General features: G+C 53.8%; 8 protein-coding genes across 8 annotated transcripts; 3 read left to right on the top strand and 5 right to left on the bottom strand.

Annotated features, from left to right (window-relative positions):
* Nucleotides 1-590: 590 nt before the first annotated feature.
* Nucleotides 591-3761, top strand: BO72DRAFT_389317 (putative RNA interference and gene silencing protein (Qde2); the record flags this gene model as incomplete). Its single annotated transcript, XM_040941760.1, has 1 exon — nucleotides 591-3761. The coding sequence occupies one exon, from the start codon at nucleotides 591-593 to the stop codon at nucleotides 3759-3761; it is 3171 nt and encodes a 1056-aa protein (XP_040796568.1).
* Nucleotides 3762-4575: 814 nt separating this feature from the next.
* On the bottom strand, nucleotides 4576-6875 carry BO72DRAFT_452627 (malate synthase). Its single transcript, XM_040945769.1, has 4 exons — nucleotides 6177-6875; nucleotides 5494-6119; nucleotides 5067-5420; nucleotides 4576-4981 (listed from the first exon to the last, which is right to left on the bottom strand). The coding sequence occupies exons 1-4, from the start codon at nucleotides 6535-6537 to the stop codon at nucleotides 4694-4696; spliced, it is 1629 nt and encodes a 542-aa protein (XP_040796567.1). The 5' UTR covers nucleotides 6538-6875; the 3' UTR covers nucleotides 4576-4693.
* Nucleotides 6876-8697: 1822 nt separating this feature from the next.
* Nucleotides 8698-10737, top strand: BO72DRAFT_452625 (putative methionine aminopeptidase, type II). Its single transcript, XM_040945768.1, has 7 exons — nucleotides 8698-8799; nucleotides 8864-9022; nucleotides 9096-9703; nucleotides 9753-10016; nucleotides 10071-10232; nucleotides 10290-10376; nucleotides 10432-10737. Exons 1-7 carry the CDS (start codon nucleotides 8757-8759, stop codon nucleotides 10486-10488), a joined length of 1380 nt encoding a protein of 459 aa, XP_040796566.1. The 5' UTR covers nucleotides 8698-8756; the 3' UTR covers nucleotides 10489-10737.
* Nucleotides 10738-11332: 595 nt separating this feature from the next.
* BO72DRAFT_272491 (CoA-dependent acyltransferase) lies at nucleotides 11333-12762 on the top strand. Its single transcript, XM_040940219.1, has one exon. It carries the CDS (start codon nucleotides 11424-11426, stop codon nucleotides 12537-12539), a length of 1116 nt encoding a protein of 371 aa, XP_040796565.1. The 5' UTR covers nucleotides 11333-11423; the 3' UTR covers nucleotides 12540-12762.
* A 217-nt stretch (nucleotides 12763-12979) lies between these two features.
* BO72DRAFT_452624 (O-methyltransferase) lies at nucleotides 12980-14060 on the bottom strand. Its single transcript, XM_040945767.1, has 3 exons — nucleotides 13701-14060; nucleotides 13156-13624; nucleotides 12980-13100 (listed from the first exon to the last, which is right to left on the bottom strand). Exons 1-3 carry the CDS (start codon nucleotides 14009-14011, stop codon nucleotides 12987-12989), a joined length of 894 nt encoding a protein of 297 aa, XP_040796564.1. The 5' UTR covers nucleotides 14012-14060; the 3' UTR covers nucleotides 12980-12986.
* A 1504-nt stretch (nucleotides 14061-15564) lies between these two features.
* On the bottom strand, nucleotides 15565-17286 carry BO72DRAFT_472391 (putative protein kinase; the record flags this gene model as incomplete). The annotated part of the gene is made up of 6 exons (XM_040947138.1): nucleotides 15565-15726; nucleotides 15767-15945; nucleotides 16022-16172; nucleotides 16233-16549; nucleotides 16624-16955; nucleotides 17024-17286. The coding sequence occupies 6 exons, from the start codon at nucleotides 17284-17286 to the stop codon at nucleotides 15565-15567; spliced, it is 1404 nt and encodes a 467-aa protein (XP_040796563.1).
* Nucleotides 17287-18175: 889 nt separating this feature from the next.
* hacA (transcription factor HAC1) lies at nucleotides 18176-19602 on the bottom strand (the record flags this gene model as incomplete). Its single annotated transcript, XM_040949729.1, has 3 exons — nucleotides 19085-19602; nucleotides 18561-19015; nucleotides 18176-18468 (listed from the first exon to the last, which is right to left on the bottom strand). The coding sequence occupies exons 1-3, from the start codon at nucleotides 19285-19287 to the stop codon at nucleotides 18176-18178; spliced, it is 951 nt and encodes a 316-aa protein (XP_040796562.1). The 5' UTR covers nucleotides 19288-19602.
* BO72DRAFT_272450 (uncharacterized protein) lies at nucleotides 19390-20379 on the bottom strand. The gene has a single exon (XM_040940218.1). The coding sequence runs from the start codon at nucleotides 20269-20271 to the stop codon at nucleotides 19624-19626; it is 648 nt and encodes a 215-aa protein (XP_040796561.1). The 5' UTR covers nucleotides 20272-20379; the 3' UTR covers nucleotides 19390-19623.
* Nucleotides 20380-24243: the final 3864 nt, after the last annotated feature.

The following is a 24243-nucleotide window of genomic DNA, read 5'->3' as shown; positions in this document are numbered from 1 at the left end:
CTCCTCCTCCTCCTCTTCCTCTTCCTCTTCCTCATCCTTATCCTTATCCCCAGGTTGGGCTTTCCGTCAACACCTTATTCTTCCTTTATCTTACTTACTAGCTTAGCACCAGCGGTGAGTCTCCCCCCAAAATCCAACGGGATGGTTACCTCACAAAGATCCAGACCGGCCGATTTGTTTACTTGTGGTTCACTCATGGATTTATAGACCGTACCCCGCACCACCTATCTCAAAGCCTTCATCTTCGCTCCTCATCTTTCTTTCACCTCAATCATCATCATCCTTTACTCTCTCAACTGTTCGAGTCCGTCTGTCATCCAGCACCATCCTCTCTCACCACATTCTGCCCAAGTCAGCGGGGTATCGTCTGTCATATCCTTCGGTTCCTTCGGTTCCAAGGGAACGAACGTGCCCGACCCACCGCAAAGCGCCAAACCCGAGCGGTGGAGCCCACTTCCTCCGGTCGGGGCTAAGCTACAGCTCATCACATAACAATTCCTCAGCGACCTCTAGTACCCGTCCCTGTCCCATCAGAACTTGTGCCTTGCTCTGACTGATTTTGATTTGCCTCGCGTCAGCTCACGTCCCTCATGTCTGATTCTCGAGGTTGGCAACGAGGCCGTGGTCGCGGCGGTGACCGTGCCAGAGGTGACCGTGGTCGGGGAGGAGGCGGTGACCGCGGTCGTGGAGGTTATCGTGGCGGCGGCGGCGGCGGAGGTGGTGGTGGTCGTGGAGGTGGAAGCGGCCGTGGCTCTTTCGATCTTCCCTTCCGTCCTGGAGACGATGGGAGGGGCGATGGCAGGGGCGATGGCAGGGGTCGTGGTCGTCCCAGAGGTTCCGATGCATTTCGTGGCGGTCGCCCGCCACGCGGCGGAAAAGCTGACTACAACGGCCCGGAGGTCTTCTCCCCCGGCGGAAACCTCAAACCCAGCTCCCAGGTCGAAGAGAAGGAGGATGCGATGATGAACGCATTGGTCAAGGCACCGCCCTCGCCCAAAGACAGCAAATACCCCCGCCGTCCCGGCTACGGTACGAAGGGAACGAGAGTCGACTTATTCGCCAACTATCTTCAGCTCAAGTCGATCGGCAAAACCCTCCACCGCCATCGCGTCGAAATTCTCGAAGACCAGTCCGTCAGGAGGCCTACCGGCAAGAAGGCGAAGCAAGTCATCAAACTGTTGATTGAGGAGCATTTTGCTTCGCAGCGAAATGGCGTTGTCACCGACTTCGTCTCCACTCTCATCTCCCGGGATAAGCTTCTGGAGGAAGGCGAGAATGAGCACACGTATGACGTCCGCTACCGGGATGAATACGACGATGAATATCCAGAGCCATCAAAGGTCTATCGGGTGAAGTGCCAGCACACCGGCACTCTCGAACCGTCCGATCTCTTGGACTACTTGACCTCAGCCAATGCGACAAATATGTTCGACAGAAAGCCAGAGATTCTCCAAGCTATGAACATTGTCCTGGGCCATCAGCCCAAAATCGACCCGAACATTTACTCAGTGGGTGCCAATAGACACTTTGCCATCGCTCAGGGTCAGAAAGAGGGTTACAACCTCGGAGATGGGCTCGAGGCTCTTCGTGGATTTTTTGTGAGCGTCCGTGCTGCAACTAGTCGCCTGCTCGTCAATGTTCAAGTCAAATATGCGGCCTGCTACCAGGAGGGCGCGCTAGCGGACTTGATAACCAGTTATCAGCCCAACCGTTTCGAGTTCCACTCCCTGCAACGTTTCTTGAAAAACTTGAGAATCCGGGCAACACACATTGAACGCAAAAACAAGCAGGGAGTAATCATCCCACGTTTCAAGAGAATCGCTAGTCTGGCTAACACGGGAGATGGCGCATCGCTGCCACATCCTCCGACGGTCCCTCGTCTGGGAGCCGGTCCCAATGATGTGAAATTCTGGTTGGACGAAGCTGGCCAACAGTCATCGCAGCAGCAGTCCGCATCCTCGAAGAAGAAGGGCAAAAAGCCAGCCACAGCTGGGCCTCCGCCGGCTGGAAGATACATCAGTGTGGCGGAATTCTTCAACGAGCGTTACAATATGACAAATCTAGATCCCCGAATGCCAGTGATGAATGTCGGGACTCGCGAGAATCCTAGCTATTTACCCGTCGAAGTCTGCAACGTCGAACCTGGGCAGCAAGCTAAGACCAAGCTGAGCCCCTACCAGACAAGGGAAATGTTGAAATTTGCAGTCAATGTTCCGCCAGTCAACGCTCAGTCAATTGTGAATAATGGAACTCGCATCCTCGGGCTCAGTGCTGCTTCAAATGCTACTTTGAAAGAGTTTGGTATCCAAGCAGATCCCCGACTCATCACAGTACCCGGCCGCATCCTTGAGGCCCCTCAGATCTTCTACAAAGACGCAAACAACAAAGAGAAGAGACTCTCGTCCAGCGGTGGCAGCTGGAATATGAGGTCTATCAAATTCTCAATCGGCTCAAGCTTAGGTTCCTGGGCCTGGCTTTTCTTGGACTCCAGCCCAACTAGAGCCCCCACGCGTGAGGTACTGGGGGCCGCCCTGGAACATTTTGTGACGAAGCTGAGAGAGGTCGGGGTTCAGGCTAATCCCCCTCAAGGCGGAGAGCGCGTCGTTCTCGCTCGCGGTGACGTGGATGATCAGATTGGTGGCGCTGTCAAGAGACTGATGGCCGCTCATAAGCCTACCATGATTCTTGGTATTCTTACCGACCAAAGCACGGAAGTTTATAACTGCATGAAGCGAGTCTGTGACGTTCGGGAGGGTGTCCGCAATGTGAATGTGCTTGTTAAAAACTTCACGACTGACAAGGGCCGCGAACAATACCTCGCCAACGTCGGTCTGAAGGTCAATCTGAAGCTCGGGGGTGCGAATCAGCTGATTCCTAGAGAGCTTGGGATAGTGAGCAAGGGCAAGACTATGCTTGTTGGTATCGATGTGACCCACCCCTCTCCCGGGTCATCCTCAAAAGCCCCCAGTGTTGCGGGAATGGTTGCCTCGATTGATTCCTACTTGGGTCAATGGCCAGCAGAACTTCGGATCCAAACATCGCGCCAAGAAAGGGTCAGTGAGTTGGACACGATGCTGAAAGCTCACCTCGGTCGGTGGGCTAAAACCAACAAGGGTCAGTATCCGGATAATATTATTGTCTACCGCGACGGAGTCTCTGAAGGGCAGTATGAAATGGTTGTCGAAGAAGAACTACCCCTCCTCAAAAGCGCTTGCAAGCAGCTGTACCCAGCAACGGAGCATGCCAAAGGGCTACCACGGATCTCGGTCGTGATTGTGGGCAAGCGGCATCACACGCGTTTCTATCCTACGCGTAAAGAGGACGCCGATGGCCACTTGAATCCTAAGAATGGTACTGTGGTCGACCGCGGTGTGACGGAAGCCCGCAACTGGGAGTTCTACCTACAGGCTCACACTGCTCTCAAGGGCACCGCTCGCCCGGCACACTATTTTACTGTTTGGGACGAGATCTTCTGTCGAGAGAAACCCAAGGAAGGACAGAACACAGCTGACATCCTGGAAGACCTCACGCACAAGATGTGCTATCTGTTCGGACGGGCGACCAAGGCCGTGAGCATCTGCCCTCCTGCATATTATGCCGATCTGGTCTGCGAGCGAGCGCGATGCTATTTGTCTGATCTGTACGATGCGACGCCGACCGGTAGCGTTGTCACCGGCGGTGGTGGGGGTGGTGCTCATGCCGTGGACGGCGGCAGGGTCACCATCCATCCCAACGTCAAGGATACGATGTTCTACATTTGAGGTTCTCTTGGCAAGTTGGGGCAGTTGGGATGTTGAGTGGTGTTTGGTATGAGATGCTTTGAGTTGCTTCTTGGATGTGACAATGTGCGGTTGTTGTAGCGAGCAGCTCTGTGGCGAAAGTACAGTCTTGTGGGACGGAGACGGTTCATATGCTGGTCATATTTCGGGTTTCTATTCAGATACGGCTTTAGTTGCACACAGAATGACATGGATTAGTGCCTGCTTTCTAAGTATTATGTTGCTCCTGCCTATGTGGACTGGAGGCAGAAGTCATTCAGTAATAGTGGTAGATTGGTCTAGTCTATGCCAAGTAACTTAGTCAACGGCATACGGCATACACTGATGTTTCACCCTCTACTTGCTGTACCATACAGAAGACCTATCTCTTGGAATATGCTGGTTAGTTCAACTGAATGCATCGTCGGGTACTAAGCACACGAGGTCTCAATGAGCTACTCTGATACCCTCAGTGTGATAGATCCCTCATCTAAATACATTGTCCAGCGAAAGTTGTTAACCTGGTCAAGTTAGAAGTGGGTGCGACCCGCCCGCGGCACCGCAAAGCTTATCGGTCGCTCCCATTCTAAAGCTAGGTCTCTATCTGATGGTGTGTTGAAAGTACCTAGGAATCTAGCACACGCGCTGCAGACCACCAAATTGGATCTCAGGAGTACTTTCCTTTATTCTCCTTGCGATGAAATAGACGCTGTCTTGGTGGCTTTGTCATTTCTTGCTAGATGGCCCCCTACATCCGTTCTAGAAGGTGGCTGGCTATCCTTTATCTACTCACTCCTGCCCTAGCACGATCTGCTCATATCATGAAAATGTCCAGTTTGAAATTATAATAGCGTAGCTAACATCACAAGAAAATAAGAAGAACAGCGTTAATCAATAACCGTTTCCATCTTTCTGAAACAACGGGTCCAGCCGATCTACAGCTTGGCCGCGGGGGACGCACTACCCGCCGAGGAGATCTCGTTGTACAAGAGGGTGGTCAGGAAGTCCGCGTAGTCCTCGCCGGTGACCTGACCGGCGAAGTAGCGGGCGGCCTGCTGGAACTTGTTGCCGGCGGGGCCCTTGGCGGCCAGGTCGTCGGCCTGCTCCTGCAGCAGGCGCAGGGCGTAGGCCTTGTCGACCTTCTTGCCGTCGGAGGTGGTGATGCCGTGGTGCGTCCATTGCCAGAGTTGACTGCGCGAGACTTCGGCGGTGGCAGCGTCTTCCTATTTTGGGTATTAGCATTGGTTGGTTGGGTGTGGTTGGGTGGGGGGTGAGAAGGGACAGGTTAAGGATGGGGGGAAAGCTTACCATGAGGAAGTTGATGGGGATACAGCCCACACCCCGGAGCCAGCCCTCCATGTACGACAGGCCGATGTTCAGGTTCTTGCGGATGCCCTCCTCGGTGATCTTGCCTGGAACGTTGGTGTTCAGGAGGTCGTTGGCGGTGATGTTGACGTCTTCGCGGCGCACGAAGAGCTGGTTCGGGGTGGGCATGTGGGTGTTGAAGACGTCCGAGGCGATGGCCGCCAGCGCCGGGTGGGCAACCCAAGTCCCATCGTGGCCCGCCCGCACTTCCCGCAGCTTGTCCGCCCGCACGCTCTCCATCGCCTTGTCGTTGGCTGCCGCGTCGTTCTTAATCGGGATCTGAGCTGCCATGCCGCCCTGGTGGGGAATTAGCATGTTTTCACCGCTGTGTGTTTCGATTGTTTTTAAGACCAAAAAGATAAAAACTTACCATAGCGTGGACACCTCTCCGGTGGCAGGTCTTGATCAACAGCTTCACATAGGCATCCATGAACGGCACCGTCATGGTGACGTCCGAGCGATCCGGCAGCACGAAATTGGGGTGCTTGCGGAACTTCTTGATGAAGGAGAAGATGTAATCCCAGCGGCCGCAGTTCAGGCCGGAGCTGTGGTCCCGGAGCTCGTAGATGATCTCGTCCATCTCGAAGGCGGCGGTGATGGTCTCGATCAGCACGGTGCCGCGGATCGTGCCGCGGGGCATGCCGATGTAGTCCTGGGCGAGGTTGAAGACGTCGTTCCACAGGCGCGCCTCCAGGTGCGACTCCATCTTGGGCAGGTAGAAGTACGGCCCGAACCCGCGGGCCACCAGCTCCTTGGCGTTGTGGTAGAAGTACAGGCCGAAGTCGAACAAACTGCCGGAGATGGGCTCGCCGTCGACGGTGAAGTGCTTCTCCTCGAGGTGCCAGCCTCGAGCGCGCGCGATCAACGTCGGCAGCACCCGGTCCGTCCGCAGCTTGTACTCCTTGTTGCCTTGCTTGAAGTCCACCTGCCGGCGGATCGCGTCGTAGAGGTTGACCTGGCCGTTGATCATGTTCTCCCAGGTGGGGGCGCTGGAATCTGTTCATCGGAGTTAGCACCTTTTAAGATGTTAAAAAGTGGGGGCAGGCGACGTACCCTCGAAATCCGCCATGTATGTCCAGACATCCGAGTTGAGCGCGTTCACCACCATCTTCCGGTCGGTGGGACCTGTGATCTCAACCCGACGGTCGACTAGGCCAGGGGCCGGGGGAGCGCCCTTCCAGGCGTCATTCTCGCGGATGTGCTTGGTTTCGGGGAGGAAGTCAGGCAGGTGGCCCTTGTCGATCTCAGCTTGTCGGTCGATGCGGCGTTGGAGGAGAGCTTTGCGGGTGGAGTTGAAGGCGCGGTGGAGGATGGCAAGGAAGACGCAGGCGTCTTTGGTGAGGATCTTGCGAGCTTCGGTGCTCACAGTGCCCAGGATGGCCACGTCCTTGAGCTGGGCCTCAGATTGGCTCATGGTGAAGACTTTGGTAACAGAAACTTGACACAGATCTCTAGTTGGGTCGACAGGGGAGAAGGAGGATGGAAGGAGTGTAGAAGTAGTATAGATCACAGCCTAAGCACATAAAGTTCCAGCTCTGCGATGGAAGGAGGGACAAGCAAAGTATATAAGTTCCATCCCCCAAAATCTTATCGGAGGGCAGGAGGTGGGCTCGACGACGTCAGAATCCACGGACAGCCGCGGCCCATGGGAAGTTCGGATTATCCATGGTCGCGGGGTACCGCCGATAAAGGAGGGCAGTCACGGAGCATGGTGGATGGAGAGATACTTTTTTGGCAGCAATTGCCAGCAATTGTCATCAGATAGACTCAGGAATCAGTCTGGGTTGCACCCACTCGCACCCACTCGCACCCACTGTAATCACCACGTGACTTCTCCGCGGGGAACTGGTCCTTTCGGCCGACTGGACCCGATTGGAGCTGGGGTTCCCCGCCCGGCACGCGCCGGCCACCGCCTCCGATTCGGGCCTTATCGTTTGTGATGACTCGATACATTCACCTGTCCCCTTTGATATAGCTTGAACCCCCCCCCCCCGAAGCTGTGATATGCGAGGGAAGTTGAGAAGACGCAGGGTGTACGGAGAGATGGTCTCTCGTCCGAAAGCATTGGCATCAACTAACTGGACCAACCAACTAACGCTACAATGTCCTAAGACCGTTTATCAGTTCGCTGCGCCCTTTTTCCATCCTACCGAGGATGTGCGCCCTCGATAAGCCTTCCTCATCTCCCCGCATGTCCGAACAACCTCCAGCCAGCCGCGGCTGCACCAGCAAACCATCACCGCACTGATGCTGGTACACCCGTCGATCACGCTCGGTACTTTTCGGAATCCCCCACATCCACCTACCGTTCGATTCCGATAAGAGTCACAGCTGTTTTCGCAACGACGGATGCTTTGCAGCGGTCTTCGCCACTCTCTAGCGAATACACCCTGACAAGTCCATCGAAGAAGTCTTCGGCTTTTCAATGAGCGCATAGAATAACCAGAAGCTCCAGAATCTTCTCCCCTCCCAACCCCACAGGAGATGCGACCAGTCCGATGCCATGTTCCAGCTCACGGACATGTGAATGCATGTGATTCTGCGGCATACTTCTGGGGGCGTTCTCAATGAGTTAACCGGGTTCAATATCTGGGGTGCCACGCGCCGCTTACCCACCAAGGGTTCCGGAATGTGAACGAGACACTTTCGGAACATGCAGGACAAAGACTTCAAGCCTACACGCATTCATGACCCAGCACTAATGTGTAGCTCGGGGGTTGGGCGTGATCATGCTACTCATAAATTCTCCGACGATTGTTGGATGGATTTATGCCAGCACTGCCGTGTCTGCACCTCTGCTCACTAACGTCGGAGCTATGACCACCTGCGAGCTCCAGTCGTTCCCCCCACTCTCCAGCATTATTTGCTGAAGGGGGTGCGTCATCTGGCTTCTCGTGGTGAAGCTCAGACCCCCGCCACTAGCAATGTGGAAGCGGTTAATGAGGACCTCGCGCTCAGGTCTATTAAGCTCTGTAGAACTGCGCACATCAGTATCCCAGTCAGCTGTGCTTAGACGGACTGCCCCAAGACCGCAACTTCCCCCAGGATATTGAATAGAATACAATATAATAATCGCGAAGGAGAGCATACTATCATAGGCGCCTTCGACAAGACTCGGCGTCTTTGTTTCCAGAATGGAGATCTCGAATCCGGGGTTGTGTCTAGAATTGCCCATGGCTACAGTATCGATCATTGCCCTTTGACGCTCAATTGACTTTCTAGCTTAACAGGAAGCTCCCACAGGCAATTACTGATGATTTTCATGGATGAATTTATGATCAAACCAGTCGCAAGCGATGTCGCCGAACCTGAATGAATTGTGCTGGAAATATAACGTTCTCAGAGCCTGTGATTCTACTCCATAAGAATCGGAGCACGCTAGAGGAGATATAAGGCATGTCATAGTAGAGATGGTCCTGTAACTATACTGGTAGAGCCTACTTGAGGCCTTCCAGAAGGCGAAAGCACACTAAATTTAGCTCTAATCGGCTTCTGGCGGGGAAGCTGCTGACTCAGCCGGCCCAGGGTCCATAACACGCGGGGCGATCCTTTGTTTTCTCTGCAACCACATCAACCTCAACACCCACAGTCCATGCCGGTCGCGTGCGTGACGAACTCTAGAACTATTTCAACATGGGATCTAAGACCCCCGAGGGACATCGGCAGGAATCCGATGGTATGTGCCATCTCAACACTCTCCAAGAATGAATCCTTGGATCTAACCTGACCGTGTGACTCAGCCTCCAACTCCTCCGACTTCAAGCCCGCCAATCCTCAAATCAAGGCCTCTCGAAACGGTTCCGGCTCCGCGGACTTGGATCGAGGGATCATCAGCGATGATGATGACGACGACGACAATTCGAAGGAAGAAAATGGGGTGAACGGAGCCTCAACTGCTGGTACGCTCGCAAACCGTCGACCCTCTCAATAAGTTCTAAACAAACGTCACTGACACGTTGACTGCACCACCAGAGAAGAAACAAAAGAAACGCAAGAGGTCCAAGAAAAAGAAGAAGACCACCCCCACCGCGCAGACCACCCCACCGCGGGTGACGCTCTCCACCCTCTTCCCGTCCGGCCAGTACCCCCGCGGAGAACTCGTCCCCTACGTCGAGGACGAGAACACCGCCCGCACGACCGACGAAGAACTGCGCTATAACTCCCGCCTCTGGGACGATGACTTCCTGCCCGACTACCGCAAGGCGGCCGAGGTTCACCGCCAGGTCCGGCAGTATGCCCAGCGGGAGCTCATCAAGCCGGGTGCCAGCCTCACGGCCATCGCCGAGGGGATCGAGGACGGCGTGCGCGCGCTCACGGGCCACCAGGGCCTGGAACCCGGCGACGCTTTTCACGCGGGCATGGGATTCCCGACCGGCCTGTGTCTGAACAATGTGGCGGCGCACTGGACGCCGAACCCGGGCGCTAAGGATGTCATTCTGGATAAGAACGACGTTCTCAAGGTGGACTTCGGGGTCCATGTGAATGGGCGCATTGTTGACTCCGCTTTCACGGTCGCGTTCGAGGACAAATACGATAATCTCCTGACTGCGGTCAAGGAGGCGACCAATACTGGTATCAAGGTATGTCCGACGGCTCCGAGAACACAGGCCAAGCGACTGATTTGACTAGCATGCCGGTATCGATGCGAGAATGGGCGAAATCGGCGCAGCCATCCAGGAAGTGATGGAAAGCTACGAGGTCGAGATCGACGGAAAGACCCGCCCCGTCAAAGCCATTCGAAATATCACCGGGCACGACATTCTGCGCTATCAGATCCATGGCGGGAAGCAAGTCCCGTTCATCAAGAGCAACAATCGCGACAAGATGGAGGAAGGAGAGGTGTTTGCCATCGAGACCTTCGGAAGCACCGGCAAGGGTTATTTAGAGGATGATGTACGCAATCACCCTTTTTCAGGTTCGAGTCAGGTTCTAATAACTTCTCAACAGGTGGGCCTCTACGGCTACGGTAGAAACACCGACGCTTCCGGTGCCAACCTGCGTCTCGCTTCTGCGAAATCGCTGCTGAAGACCATCGATTCGAATTTCGGGTCGATCGTTTTCTGTCGTCGCTATCTGGAGAGACTAGGGGTGTCCCATTATCATCTCGGGGTGAGTAGCTCCATGGCCGTGGGATTGATTTGCATCTGTTACTGACGAGTTCCTCAGATGAAAAACCTGATCGATAATGGTATTGTCGAGTCCTATGCGCCGCTTGTCGACGTGAAGGGTTCCTACACCGCCCAATTCGAACATGTATGGCTTCCTTTTGTTATATGATGCGCCTTGGACCGAAACTAATGTGCTCTAGACCATTCTCCTCCACAGCGGCGGCAAGGAAGTCATCAGTCGCGGTGACGATTACTAGGTTAGCCCAGTCAGCCATTTGACATCTATAGACGATGTCGCTGACGTTTTGCTTTGCCTGTTTGCTTTTGACTAATTAATGCTTCGTTCAACCCTTCGATGGCCTCGGATTCAACATCCGTCCAGGTACTTGTTCGCTTGACTTCTGATTACTGCATTGTTGTTGCTTTGGGTACGCTGTCACAATTACGACGTAGCCTAGTCCAGTCATTACCATTTCAACTGAATTGAACGCCAATTTACCCTTCAATCATCTCTGTGCAACATAGTATAGTCCTGTGTACCACACATTTAAAAGTTCCCATGTTTGATATTCGCATCGTCTCCTCCATGAACTTGTTGCATTAACACGGCTCAATCCTGCTCGGCTGACGCGAATAGCTCTTCGATGACCTCGCTATGGTACGACGACCGCACCGAGACCGAGGCCTTGAGGTCAACCGGACCCGACAGCGCACTCTGGAGCATCTTCAGGCTGTCCAACTCGTACCTCTCGCCAGTGCCTTCATCCCGAAACTGCGAGAACTCGAAGGCCCAGAGCAAGCGGCTGATGACCAGAAACAGTGATCGGCGCGCCGGGTGCTGGCCGGGACACGCGCAGCGACCGAAGCCAAAGGCCGCCGCGGGCGCGCCGGGATTCCGCAACCACCGTTCCGGCGCGAAGGCGAAGGGGTCGTCGAAGGCGGCGTCGTCCTATTTCTCTCATGACCTCCACGGCAGCATCAACGTGAAGCAATTGGAATATGCCTGCCATGCCCTCGTGCAGCGGCACGAAGTTGTGCGTGCTCGTTTCGTTGCCCTCCACGGCTCTGTCCAGCAGGTGATTCCCAGGTATCGAGCAGAAGATGTCCGATTTCAGGTACTTGAAGGGTTCGGTGAGATGCAGTCTCGGTCCCTCTGCCAGTTTAGTTCATACTGATCCTGCTTTCTCCTTGAATGATGTTCTGCTTCGTTTCGTACTTCCTTATCGTTCACCCAGGCCGTATTCGTCTCACGATGCGAATCTCTCATACCCAATATGACGGACTCAGCATGCCTTTCATTCTCAAGGACCTGGACGCATTATACAACGGGATTGTCTTGGCCCCTCCGGCCAGGTTCTCGGAATACATGGGTGAGAGCGAGCGACTCCTTTCCCAAAACAAGCACGCCCAGCAGTTCTGGCGTCAACTGCTGCAAGGATCACAAGTCACACCCATCGTGGCACGCAGCAAGCTCTCCTCGCACTCGTTACAGAAAGACTATCCCCTGGATCAGACCACAATTCGGACTATTCGACTGTCGCCATCAGCTTCCGACGCCTCCACCACCCCGGCCACGATCACCAAGCCCGCCTGGGCACTCGTGCTCGGCCGTCTCTCGCAACATCAGGACGCGGTCTTCGGTCACTTGACCAACACTCCACCCAGCTTGGTTTATCTGCCAGCCATTCATGAGGTTGTCGGTCCCTGTCTCCAGGTGCTTCCTGTGCGCGTCCAGCTCCAGCCGACTACCGCACGAAGGGAGCTGCTGCATGCGATTCAACAGCAATATATTAGCGCCTTGCCCCATTCTATTTTAGGCTTCGGCGAGATCATCGATCACTGCACACAATGGCCGCCAACCACCCGATTGAGTTCCATCCTGCAATACCAAAACCTGCACCAAGACCTGGACAGTGTTCTTCTTGGCGGGGACACGGGGAGTCTCGAAGCTTATGTACCTACCTCTGACGCTGCCGACCTACGGATGATGGTAACTCCCAGGGACAATTGTGGTGCCGAGAGACTGCATGAGATCAAACTGAGCTACGGCGCCGCAACTATGCCCTCTTCCATTGCAGATCGCATTCTCGACGAATCTGCCGATGCAATTTCGTTCCTCCAGGCCCCTCACGCCTCCGATGATGGATTCCGATTACATACCTACTTCGACCAGACCGCGCCCGAATCCCCACCCACCCTTCCGATCGACAGGCAACTCGCGGAAACCGACTTGCCGCCATGCGCCGCAATCATCGCCGCCGTCAAAGGCATATGGGAGCAGGCGTTTGGCCCGCAGTTCCATCGCTAGAATACTACAGTGCGCAAGGAGGAGTGCCGGGCGATGCTGCACACCCCCTTTGGGCAGGATCCGGTGAGCGCCGCGCAGCTGTCACTGCTCTTCCAGCAGGCCGGGGTGGAAATCTCGCCGGCAGAGGCGGCCGAGTATCCGACCATCTTCCAGCAGAGCTTGCTTTGGGGCTACAAGGTGCGAGAGGGAAGTTGCTGAGTCAAGTTTCGGATGGTTCTCTAGAGACATGGATTGATGGTTTTGTGATTCTCTGCGGTCTCGTTCTGTGTATGTGCGCGCGTGTGTGTACGCATGCTCCGCTCGTTGAGACGTTGTGCGTTAGGGCACCATCCTGGATTCCGATTTGATTTATATTCAAGGGGGCTCTACTGAATTCATCGACTCCTGCCCCTCCCTGTGCCTGCTCCATGCTAGTATATTTAGCTAGCAGCCTTCTTCCTCTTGCAGTCAGGCTGCTTCTGCTCGTCCACCCCGTTCTCCTCCTCGACCTTTCTCCATCGCGCGGCTCGATTTCTTCTCCCTCGGCATCTTCCGACCCACGACGCTGATCTCCATCTCGTCCTACAGTTCCACAGTCAGACAACAGAATCCAAAATGAAGGGAAGGAAGACCCGACCGCGAGATCCCCGGGCACAATCAATCCCGGCAAGCCCCAACTCCGGCGGAGGCGCGGGTTCTGGCGCATGTAATCGCGATAGGCCGGCGCCCCGGGTCGCAGCACATTGTCGGCAATGACCAGGGCGCCGTCTGTGTTCAGAAGCCCCAGTTCCTCGGCCACTTGGACATCTGCCGCGTACCGCGCCTCGTCGTGGTCCATGAACAGCAGGTCGATGCCCCGATCGCCGAGGGTTCCTTGCCCGTGCAACCGACGCAGGGTGTGGGCGGAGGCGCCGACGACGACCTCGACGAGATCCTGCAGGCCGGCGAGGCTGACGAGATTCATGGCGACGGAGGCGACCAGCGGGTCGATCTCGATGCTGTAGACCCTGGGCTTGTCCTCCTCGCCCGCCTCAAGATCCGCGTGGTCCGGGTGGTTCGGCGTCCACATCTCCTTCAAGATACTTCCGAACAGGATGGCAGAGTACCTGGTTCGGTCGGCAAGCCACTCCCCAGTTAGCATGCTCTCTCCTTGATGGCCATGACGAGCACCCCTCGACTTACCCAACATATCCCCCCAACTCCACCACCACCCTGGGCCGGTGCTCGCGCACCAGGACGGCCAGCTTGCCCGCTTTGTCCGGACCGATGTTGATTAGAAAGTCCTCCTGGGCGGCGAACTCGTCCATCGCCTCCAGAATGGCGGCTGGAGAACCCCGCAGTTTGGTGTCCAGCTCGGCATGGGCGTAGATGTGCTTGAGAAGCGTGATCTCGCGCCCGTCATGAGACTCAACGATCTCCGACTCCTCTAGCCCCGCCATCTTACGGAGGGACGGGTATTTGGTGAAGATGGGGGGTTCTTCGGTGTCGGGCATTCTTGCAGTGTTCGGGGAAGGGGAGAATATTGGGTAAGGAATTGGAATTGGATGAGATGAGAGAGTTCGGGGTTGAAAGAGGGGGGGGGTTCTTATCTAGTCGGGGGCAGATGGATCAATTGAGGTGGTGGAGGTATGGTATGGTAACTGGGCTGCTGTTATCTCTTCTGTACTGTAAAGTGAGGTATCGTTCTGTATTTTGCTTACATGCAAAATCGAAAGAGGGTTTTATGGAATCTCCATTGCTAGGCCTATTCATCATGTATGGGCCATGTATGTATGCACTGTATGGAGAGTCTCTATATCCTGGATTCTCACCTCGGCCCTACATGACCACCACGCATTTGGTGTTGAGTTTGGACCAAGTTTCTGTCACCCGGGCAGTAGTGGATCGCCCTGGCACGCAGTTGAGCATGGGACTCGCGGGCATGCTTCTGCTGCCAGGCCAGATATTTCTTATGATGCTGGATGCGCCGGAGTAGATGCAGGGCCCCTGGCTCTCTCAAACTTGAAGAGAAAACATCCCGTCCACGATTCGGTGCATGCTTCCGTGTGGTATTGCTTAATCGTCCGGGAGTCTGTTAAATTTTAGGATATTATAGACACGCGAGCATGGTGTCTAGAATATGAAAGCAACTGTCCTTCTTTTGACCCCCCTTGGACTTGTGGCATGTCTTTATTTTCCGGGTCTAATCCAACAAAGTATTTTGTTCACCCACAAGTGGGTGGGATTGCTGGGCTATGGGTGAGTAATTCGCTTCGATAAAGAATCTATGCCGTTGCAAAGACTGCCTCTGTTCCGGATAGCCCACCCCTGAGATCTCAAATCGCTGACAGGATGGCTTATGGGTAGATCCTATGTCACGTACACTAGGTGGCCTCAAGTATGTAGAGATTTCTCGATGGAATATACCATGCTGCTTCAGAAAGATTCTTTCGATGGGTATACGGAGTTCTACTTGGTGAAACCGTAGAATACCAAAACCGGAACCCCCCCCCCGACCTATTCGAAACCAGATGATGGGGATTCCGGAGGTGGCTTCTGCTTGTAACGGAGCTTCTATGTTCCATCGTCGTGAAGATGCCCCATTCCTACTCTATTGCCATTCTTGTCCAGGAACTAGATGGAGATGACCTTCTTCGGATCGATCAGGTCCTTGTGAGACTGGTGAAGCTCGGTTATCTGGATAGCGGCTTGCGCTATGCGAGGATCCTGTCAAGAGATTAGTCACCATGATGCGAAATGGAGGCTCTAGCCCGGGGGGAGGGGGGGTTCCATGGGAAGCCAACAAAGTACAACATACGCGTGCTTCTTGTTCCTAGCAATACTCGTCGACAAGTGTCGAGTGCGTCTAGTTCTTGAAGTCACTCAACGTAGTCTTTCCAACGTAGGAGATGAATGGCGGATAATGGTTGCCATGGTGGGAGACACTGCGCAAGTCAAGACGAATATTAATTCACGAGGGGAGATACCGGTCAGGTCAGAAGATTGCAGGACAGACTGATTAGGCTTTCTCAAGGGAATACATGGGAAATTGCGGTGGGACTTCTGATCAGCCGTAGACTTCTGACGCCTTGATATAGCCCCGATCGGTGGCTAGCTTGCTTTTTCTGGGCGCTTGTATTATGACAGCGCGGATGGATAGGACGAGGCTGGCGCTAAGCCAAGAGATCTTATCTGTGGCGGGAGAAAGCAGGTAAAGCCAAGCATGAATCTATAGCCAATGTGACAAAGGAAGCATGTTTCGGTGAAACATCAGAATACCACGGGTCCTCGAGCAGCTGCTTCGCTGTCTTGCGTTCCTCTGGTAGCCACTTCAGCATTGACATCATGAATCGAATGAACTCCGCCTTCTCTTCCCCTGCGAGTCGCTTTTCTAGGCTCCCTAAGGAGATCATTGGCACAACTGCTTCCTCATGGGCAACCCAGGCGCCTGGCAAAACATGTCAGGTGGACAACTTCAATTGGGACCGCAAGCTAGAAGGAATTTACCACTAGGGTCAAAACACTGTTCGGTCGTTTCACTGCGGCGGAATGAAATTCCTCTGGCGGCGGCCCCATCAAGGCGACCATACGTGCCAGATGCCTGAACGGGTCGTGGCCGCCTTTGGCATCGAAAATATCTTCGAACAAATGCTCCCCTTCGAAAAGGTCCCATATCTGCCAACTGACATCAGCACGCTGAGATGTTAATAGCTGCATAACCTGGCCCGGACTTACCAAGCATGCCAGGTTCCAGGTATTGACGGCGCTTCCCCAGGGCATTTCGAAGATGATCTCTGGCGCCCGAAAGATGTGCGGTTGAACAAAGGGCCCGGACTCCTGCTGAGTGCCAATCCGTGCCTCCCCAAAATCGCACAGAATTGGGCGTCCATAACTTTTACATGCAGACGGTCGACGGAATCGCCGACTCTGGTAGATGACACGCGACTGATCAATCTGCTTCCGAGGGCTGGGATCCTCGGCTTCGGCTGTCGCAAAGTCCGCCAGCATGCCCTCGTCCTCGAGACTAAGCATTAGGTTGTCCGTCTTTATGTCTGATAGTGAGTTAGGAGTAGGCAGTCTGGCTTCGTATTGGGGGTGAAGGGGGTGATCGGTGCGCACTACATACCAGTGTGGATGACATTGGCTTCGGTGTGTAAGAAGTCCAGGGCCAGAAGCAGACGCTTCACCGTCATTTTTAGAAGAGGCAGGTTGAATGGCTTGGGATTAAGCCCCATCATCTCTAACAAGGTCATATGCATTGGCTGTAGCACTAGGCAGCGGTGTTTCCCGGCAGGTCCGTGAAGATCGAAGGAATCATAAAGCTCGCGGATCAGCGCTTGGCCTGGATGCGTAGAATTGACTCTGGCTAGATGCTCATAGATCTTAAGCTCGCGACCTGATGCGGTCGGAACTGATGGCAGCGATGTAGACACCTTCAACACTTCATACTGGTCGCTCCTGGGTGTATATTGAGCTGTTAAGTGCCTGCACGGTCACTGGGAGAAGGGTCGTTCGTCAGAACGCACTGGAGATCCCGGCATAGCCAGCTTGTGGAATACGCCCCATAACCGAGCTTACCCGTAACCTGATACCGGGTCTCGTATACGTCGCCAATCTTAATGGGATAGTAATGCTCAGGTTTATAGTAGGCCAACGTCTCCTCTTCGACAGGCGTGTCAAGAGGCAAAGTCGTATATGAGATCTTGGATAATCTTCGTGAAGAAGATGGCGATGGCGATGATAGCCTTTGCCGAAGGGAGCTGCCCCATGCACTAAATCGTCCCGCCATGCCTGGATAACAATGCTGTCCAGTGAGCTAGTGACTTAGTCGAGGATTGAGAGATTGAGAGATTGAGAGAATGGAAGTGGATATTGGTGCTATTCTTTGAAACTCATCGGGGAGAAACAGGAGTGTAGATTAAGTTAGCTAAATAGCTTATCGTCACGTGGAATCAGCTCCTTCCCCAGGAACGGCCCGTATATTCGTATATTCCTTATCTTTAGTACACTCTTCCTCGATTGACCCGCAAAATGTGGAGGTGCTCAACAACTGGGTCAGTCAGTGATAAATGGCTGTCACATTAGCGGCAAGTGGTCTAGAACGGATTGAGTAGCATGTAAGACTGCCCGTCTTTTGTTGCAGCCACCTTTGATCCTGGTGCATGGGGAGCACAAGATGGTAAACTTAAGTGGTGGCTGCGGCAGGCTTAGGCTGTGCATCACTGCATAACTAGCTTAGTCATGGCATGACGCAAGCACTCAGAGATGATCGGTCGGTCGGTCGGAAGTCGGCAAGTTAGAGAGCTACGCAACATTGAAGGAATAAGATGATAAGATATAGCCATCATACAGGCTCTCCGTTAATAGTAATTAAGGTTTTCACGCTAGTTTACAGCAAATCTCTTCAACGGCGCTTGCCCAAAAGCGAAGACGTCAACGTCTTGCTGGCGCTACCTGAACTCCGTGAACTCCGTAGACCCCGTTGGTGTAGAAGTTTCCCATGATGATGATGCCTGCGCCGTCCATGCTGCGCGGATTTCAAACCCTTCAAGATTCGTTTGCGTCGTCCCGGCTTTTCGAGTAGATCTATCGTCCAAGCTAGGGTTAATAAAGACTCCCAGCTCCATCGAGCTTCGCCGACACCGCCAGCGGGTCGGTCTTGGGGAGAGAACTTCTGATTAGCAGCCAGCTGCAAGGCCCTGCCCGTCGCATCGCGTAGTGGACGCGCCAAGGCTGGGTTGCACGCTAGAAGTCTGGCAAGAAGCTTCGTCCGGAAGACCGTGGGGCGGGTCGATGCCGTCGAAGTTGACAGAGTCGGGGTCGAAATTAACCATAGAATCAAATGGAAATGCTGATAGATCTCCTCCGTCGAGAAGGTCAAACGCGAACCCGTCTTCAAGGACTGAAGAATCCGACCCAGCGGGTGAATCACCGCTGAATAGGCGGTTGAAGTCGTCGTCAGAAAGAGGAGCTGCAAGGTCATCTGCAGCGTGAGGTTCCACGTTTGAGCCGAGCTCAAACAGCGAGAGGGCGCTTCCATCTCCTTCGAGGCCAGCGACTGACACTGCAGGTCGCACAACACCGCTGCAGGATGTTGTGTCAAGTCGGAGGACTCAGCCAGAGTGGAAGGCCGAAGAGTGGGGGAGTAGTCGGTGTAAGGAGAGGTCGGGAAGGGGATTCGGTCGAGGGGGAGTTCGTCGCGCTCCTGCTTGAACAGGGTCGGCGTAAGGGTGGGAGAGGCCGAAGCAGGGGAGCCGGGCTTGGGAGTGTTGCCACGGGAACCCCTGACCTCGGCGGACAGTTGAGCGACTTGTTGGTTCAGGCGGTTGTTTTCGGCTTCCATCTGGGTCAAGCGCTGAAGAAGGAACTGGTTCTGTTGCTCCATCTGGATTTTCTCGTTTTCTAGTTTCTCCATCTCGAGGCGCTTGCGCTCTCGAGAAGTTTGTGCAGCAGCCCGATTCCGAAGAACACGCTCGATGCGGCGCTGCTCCTTTTCGTCCTCCGTCTTGGCCCGTTTCCTAGATTCGTACGTTAGCATCATCATGCTTCATTCGATTCTTCGGACGCCCTTGCATGGAAGTACATACCTTGGAGGAAGGTTGGTCTTAGGGACTGGCAACTCCTGGCCCCATGACTTTCTCTTCTTCGCAGGCTTCTTGTCCTCTGACTTAGCTTCAGCCTTGACGGTGGGATCATTCAAGGAAGTGTCCGCTGGGGAGACGGTGAGCATGGGAATTTCCGGAGCCGGCGAACCAGCCAAGGATTCCACTGGAGAGAAACCGCCTTCCATCTTGCAAAGGCGATATGTTGATCTGTCTAATCGTAGACTGTATGGGTCACGAAAGTAAGGTGATGCTCAATGCTCAGGAAGGCGTAGCTCGATCACGTCTCTTTTTTTTTGCCCAGGTCACAGGGACAGAGGCCACGGTGTCATCACGGTACAAGCCGGGTCTGGGGGAGGGGCCAGGTGGTTGACCAGCAACGTTCTGGTTGGTTGGACCCAAAACGGAAGCTGGGGGAGGAAATGGGAAGAGGACAACTGTCCACAAAGGTAGCCAAAGTAATAAGATGGAGAGGGTTGACTGCTTTCAGATCAGACAGTCTGGGAGAGGGAAAGATTGCCTCTTTAAAAGGCCAGCGTGGTCAGTTGAGGGTCAGTTGAGGGGGCGTCTCCTTTTCGCAAGGGGGCGGAGTCTCCCTTCGTCAGCCAAGTATCCGTACTGTACTGTAAGATATGTGGTATTTGACTCATGCTCAGCAGGAATGTACCTTGGGGACGATGTTTGGGGGCCGTATGGAGCCGTATGATACCGTAAGCATTACCTACAAAGCCAGGCTGGAATGGGAGGCGGTACCAATTGAACCCCCCCCCTGAAGGTGTGAACTCGAGTAACTTGAGGGACTTGGGGGAAACTCGTACCCCCTCTCGACTCCTCTTTCCTTCATCCACTTTCCCATCCACTTTCCCATTCCCTTTCAACCTGCGACACGCTCCGGTCGAGATTGTGGAACCCTCTTCCGGCCCCCCTTCTTCATCATCGGTGATCGGATTATCTGATTGCTCTACCCTCCAGGTTTGGCCCCGCCCCCCTCTCCCCTCTCTCCCCCAAATGCCATTTTTATCCCTGCTCCGGACGGTCCTGAGATTCTCTACCCTTTGGCCCGCTCCGCCTCGCTGACGAGAGCTGCCGTTGCGAATCAGTAAGACATGCTTGCTGACTCTGATGCTCCTTAGCGCCTCCGCAGGTTCGTATTCGCTCGCATCGCTTCTCATTGACTCGACTACGCCATCGTTATTCTTGCTATTGAGATTCCATCGCACCCGAGACGTTCCACGGTTACGCTCTGAAAGAACCGGGCAGAAAGTGGGAAACACCTCAGCTCAGTGGTGCTAATGGCGTGATCTGGGATACGCATGAACGCAGATCTCCACCGGGCCGTACTAATGACTCCCCCTGTCTGGGCTCGGCCGTTGCAACTTCCGTGGTGAATGCAGTCTAGCCAATTCTTCGAGCTTCTGCGCCCGAGAGACTCTATCATTGGTGGATCATGGATCACACTCTCCTCTCCGCCATGCTCCCCCTCCCCCCCCCTGATTCAACTCGTCTGGAGTTTTGGCTCAATCAACCTGCACAAAGGAGATATCCCCTCTCCGCAATTTATCGTCGGAGATTATTGTGAGCTATTTAGGGGCATTCTTTGGGGATTTCTCCATGACAAGGGGTGCGTTCGTGTGCAGTCTGCGAATAAGATCATGGACTAAGCACCGCGCTACCTGTCAATTGAGTGATTGATGCTCACATCTGGTGGTTGATTGACGGCCGGTCACGTTCCTGCAGCCGTTTCTCGCGTGCTGAGAAGGATCAAGAGGTTCACCTTATTCTTCCTTCCTCAGCTATGTGCCGGCTCATGGATCACATGACCTCTATCTTCGGCTTTTGTTGACAGGACATTAGCGCATGCCGCTCTCCCACAGGGCTCACTCATCAAGCCCCCTATTGCATTCCCTTCCCCTTGGGATTGCACCGTATATTATATTTACCTTGGGATGCCCAGCTCGCCCCTTCTTTGTTGAACACCATGCCACGAATATCCTGCGAACCTCTCGGGTCCCATCAACAAAACTCGATCCAACATCGACTTTATTCAGTCGATGTTCCTGGCCCGCAATGCCCCCGCATGTCTTGATATAAATAGCTAGACAGATCCCTAGAAGATCTCTGGCGATCATCCGCATTATTCGCGTTTGATCGACTACGTTACGTGTGCTGCCAGTGCCATGCATTCATAACAGTGTCCGTCTCAGTGAAGTTTCAGCTTGAGGAGCGCTGCCATAGCACTGCCTACGCGATTCGCCTCCTCCCACGTCGTCAACTCCGAGGCTGCACGAATGGGGGAGGAACATTCGGTGATGTTATACCCTTTAGGAATTTCCCCAACGCAGGCACTCGTATTCCCGACAGCGGCCTCGCGTTCCGCTTGGCGGCTCGTATTCTTACTCAACGCGAGCATGCTGTCCGCTTCATGACTTCCACACTTTTAACGTGTCATCGGGCATCCATTTCGCGATTTCATGCTTGCGCACGGCGGGCAAACGTATAACAAGCGTGCACGAACCGTCTCTGCGATATCGACCGTGGCGTGTGTTGAGGTTTCGTACGTTGTCAGCTCGTCCGCTGCGGGGGTACTCTCCAGTTAGCAGATTTCTCTCGTTTGGATAGAGGTTGGGTCTCAGGATAACCCATTCATCCGCACGTAGTCTATTTCAGCGCATTGTTAGTTGCTCCGGTTCTTCCTACTATTTCTGAAGTACGGTACATTGCCATGTACTCGTAGATAGGCATAGCCCGCAAAGCAGATTGGCCATTGTCGGAAAGAATGAACTCGGTCAGACGAATTCAGGTATACGATACAGTCCAGTGACCACTTCACTGCGACAAACCTTTCCACCATAATAAAGCATGTGATGCACTCTAACCTGTCGATGGAATTCGAAGTTACCTTGACTTCGTTCATCCGGAAATCCTCATCTTCTGCCAGACGAGGTTGAGGACTAGGCTGTGGATGCACATTATGTATAGTTCATCTTCTTGCTAATGCCCCGTATAAGTGACTACATGCGACTACGACGTTTAGCGATTTGTCATTTCTTGCTCAGATTGTGCATTGTCCAATCCAGAATCCTTACAATATTACCTTGGCGGATGCAAGTAGCGGATATATACCTTCACCTCTGGATTGGGCTGATCTGGGCTACAACTCTCAAGTATTTTAACATAAACCAGGTACACAATCACATCTGAAGAATGAAGAGACTTAAGATATCAAGTATTTCGCCTGTTCCAACCCGCAATATACTCGACACCAATCTCCACTCAGTAGACAGGCCTCGAGCTCAGCACTTCCATTCGACCAAGACCTTATGCCGCAACATGACTAATCAATACACACAATCACCTTGTTCCAACTCGACTATTGTGACTGTGCGGGGCATTTTGGCCTGAAGGTTCATGCTGTCATAGATATTGATGTTTGCCAACGACCTGCTGCATTTTCTGAAAGCGTCGAGTCATGACCATGTCATGCTTGGAGTCGTGTTGAAGCGATAGAAACTCCTTTCATTCCTTGCCGCATCTTACGACCCGCTACATAAGCATGACATGCGCCGAGCCCCATAAAGAATTTACACCACGCAACGCATGAAACCGCAAACCGAAAACAGAGGTTCCGCGTTGCCCCTCTTGAGCCATGTCGTCCAGTGGATGACGGCGATGCGGCGAGTTGTGAAGGAGTAGGCGATGTTGCAAATGCAGGCTACTATTGTGAGTATGAGAATTGCTTTGTTGATGTTACACGACCCTTCGGCACCACCGAAGGCAAAGACATCGGAGGAAGCGGGAGTTCCATCGGCTTAATAGTGGATCGAGAAATTGGCAGGGGGCTTGTCCGATGTGTACTCCGTACAGTAGTATAGATAGAGCTCTGATGGCGAGCTGGCCCCAGGCACGTTGAGAATGATCAGAGCTCCATTCTATTTTCGTAGAACCGTAGGATCAATGCAATGCTGTCCTTGGCCGAGCCATGATTCGAGACTGGTCCTGCCAGATCAACCGTATACCACCGCTCGGGAAGCCAGAACATGGGCGCCATGGCGCAGGCAAATGGCCCGTATAGTTCGGAATAGTCATCCTCTTATGCAGCCGGCGGCACTAATTGCCGCGGACTCGGATGGGCGATAAGCTCGGACGGGCTGGGGCCGTTCTAGAAATTGGAAATAGGGGGCTGCACTGCTCGAGTTTTCCCACTCTCGGACAATAGATCTCAATAGTTAGTCTTCGATCTACTCCATAGTCTGACGCGAAAGAGGGAACTTTGGGACCCAATTGGACGTATAAGCCTCTCGATGATCAGTGCAGTCGAATCAGGCATCTATGCATGGGCATGAAGCTTTCCCCGGTAACCAGGGATAGAGAAGAGGCGCTTCTCTGCAAAAATAGAATTGACGACGACCAGAGATGATGATATTCATGACGCGGCGAGAATCAATCATAGTTTTTTGCAGGTGGAATGGTGGAACAAACCTCGCAAGCCACCAGCGCTTCCAGAGAGTGAGAGATTCTAGACTATCCTATCACGTGATGCGAAGGGGACTCGACTCCGCGATACCTCCCCGATTGGGGAACCCAACAACTTGCACTGCACTTCCAATTCTCGCCAGTCGCCACCACCCACCATCCTCATTTCCCTCTTTCACTCCCCCCCCCCACCCAGCTTAGTTTATCCAACTAACCCGGCATTGCGCGGTCGGAACTCAATTCACAAATCAGAATTTATCCACTGATCATGGTCATCATCCGGCGAATCGTACACTCCCCATTGGAGGGAGCCCTGGTGCCTCACTGCGACATGCAGTGCTCATTTCCTCCTGCACAAGGTGCACCACTGCACAAGGGGGCTTCAAGCCACCCGCAGGCGAGGCGCGACTGTGGTGAAACCGCTGTGTGCTGTTGTCATCTAACCGCAAGCCCGGTGGGGTCGATCAAGCCACAGCCAGTCCTGCTTCCGAAGACCATCCCGACCATCACAATGAAGACAGTATTAACGATGATAAGGGAAGACGGTCGATCCGAGACGACATTGCGAAACGGACCAGGGTGATAGACAAACCGACAGACACACACACACACACACACACACAGAAACAGAGGGGTGATGAGCTGTCAGTCACCCGTTTTGGCTGATCATT

This window comes from Aspergillus fijiensis (assembly GCF_003184825.1).
Source record: "Aspergillus fijiensis CBS 313.89 unplaced genomic scaffold BO72scaffold_74, whole genome shotgun sequence".
In the NCBI taxonomy this organism is placed as follows: domain Eukaryota; kingdom Fungi; phylum Ascomycota; class Eurotiomycetes; order Eurotiales; family Aspergillaceae; genus Aspergillus; species Aspergillus fijiensis.
The sequence above is the reverse complement of the archived record's forward strand: the minus strand, read 5'-3'. Positions and strand labels throughout refer to the sequence as shown.

What these genes read in the sequence shown, in the direction of transcription:
- BO72DRAFT_452627 (XM_040945769.1), bottom strand. Translation starts at nt 6,537, where the DNA reads ATGAGCCAATCTGAGGCCCAGCTCAAGGACGTGGCCATCCTGGGCACT. An exon ending in GGAGAGGTGTCCACGCTATG is followed by an intron (nt 5,421 to 5,493) that starts GTAAGTTTTTAT and finishes ATTCCCCACCAG; the next exon opens with GGCGGCATGGCAGCTCAGAT. An exon ending in TCCCCATCAACTTCCTCATG is followed by an intron (nt 4,982 to 5,066) that starts GTAAGCTTTCCC and finishes TACCCAAAATAG; the next exon opens with GAAGACGCTGCCACCGCCGA.
- BO72DRAFT_452625 (XM_040945768.1), top strand. Translation starts at nt 8,757, where the DNA reads ATGGGATCTAAGACCCCCGAGGGACATCGGCAGGAATCCGATG. An exon ending in CGACCAATACTGGTATCAAG is followed by an intron (nt 9,704 to 9,752) that starts GTATGTCCGACG and finishes TGATTTGACTAG; the next exon opens with CATGCCGGTATCGATGCGAG. An exon ending in TGTCCCATTATCATCTCGGG is followed by an intron (nt 10,233 to 10,289) that starts GTGAGTAGCTCC and finishes CGAGTTCCTCAG; the next exon opens with ATGAAAAACCTGATCGATAA.
- BO72DRAFT_272491 (XM_040940219.1), top strand. Translation starts at nt 11,424, where the DNA reads ATGATGTTCTGCTTCGTTTCGTACTTCCTTATCGTTCACCCAGGCCGT.
- BO72DRAFT_452624 (XM_040945767.1), bottom strand. Translation starts at nt 14,011, where the DNA reads ATGCCCGACACCGAAGAACCCCCCATCTTCACCAAATACCCGTCCCTC. An exon ending in GAGTTGGGGGGATATGTTGG is followed by an intron (nt 13,625 to 13,700) that starts GTAAGTCGAGGG and finishes CGACCGAACCAG; the next exon opens with GTACTCTGCCATCCTGTTCG. An exon ending in TTGTGCCCGGGGATCTCGCG is followed by an intron (nt 13,101 to 13,155) that starts GTCGGGTCTTCC and finishes GTGGAACTGTAG; the next exon opens with GACGAGATGGAGATCAGCGT.
- BO72DRAFT_272450 (XM_040940218.1), bottom strand. Translation starts at nt 20,271, where the DNA reads ATGAGAAGCGATGCGAGCGAATACGAACCTGCGGAGGCGCTAAGGAGC.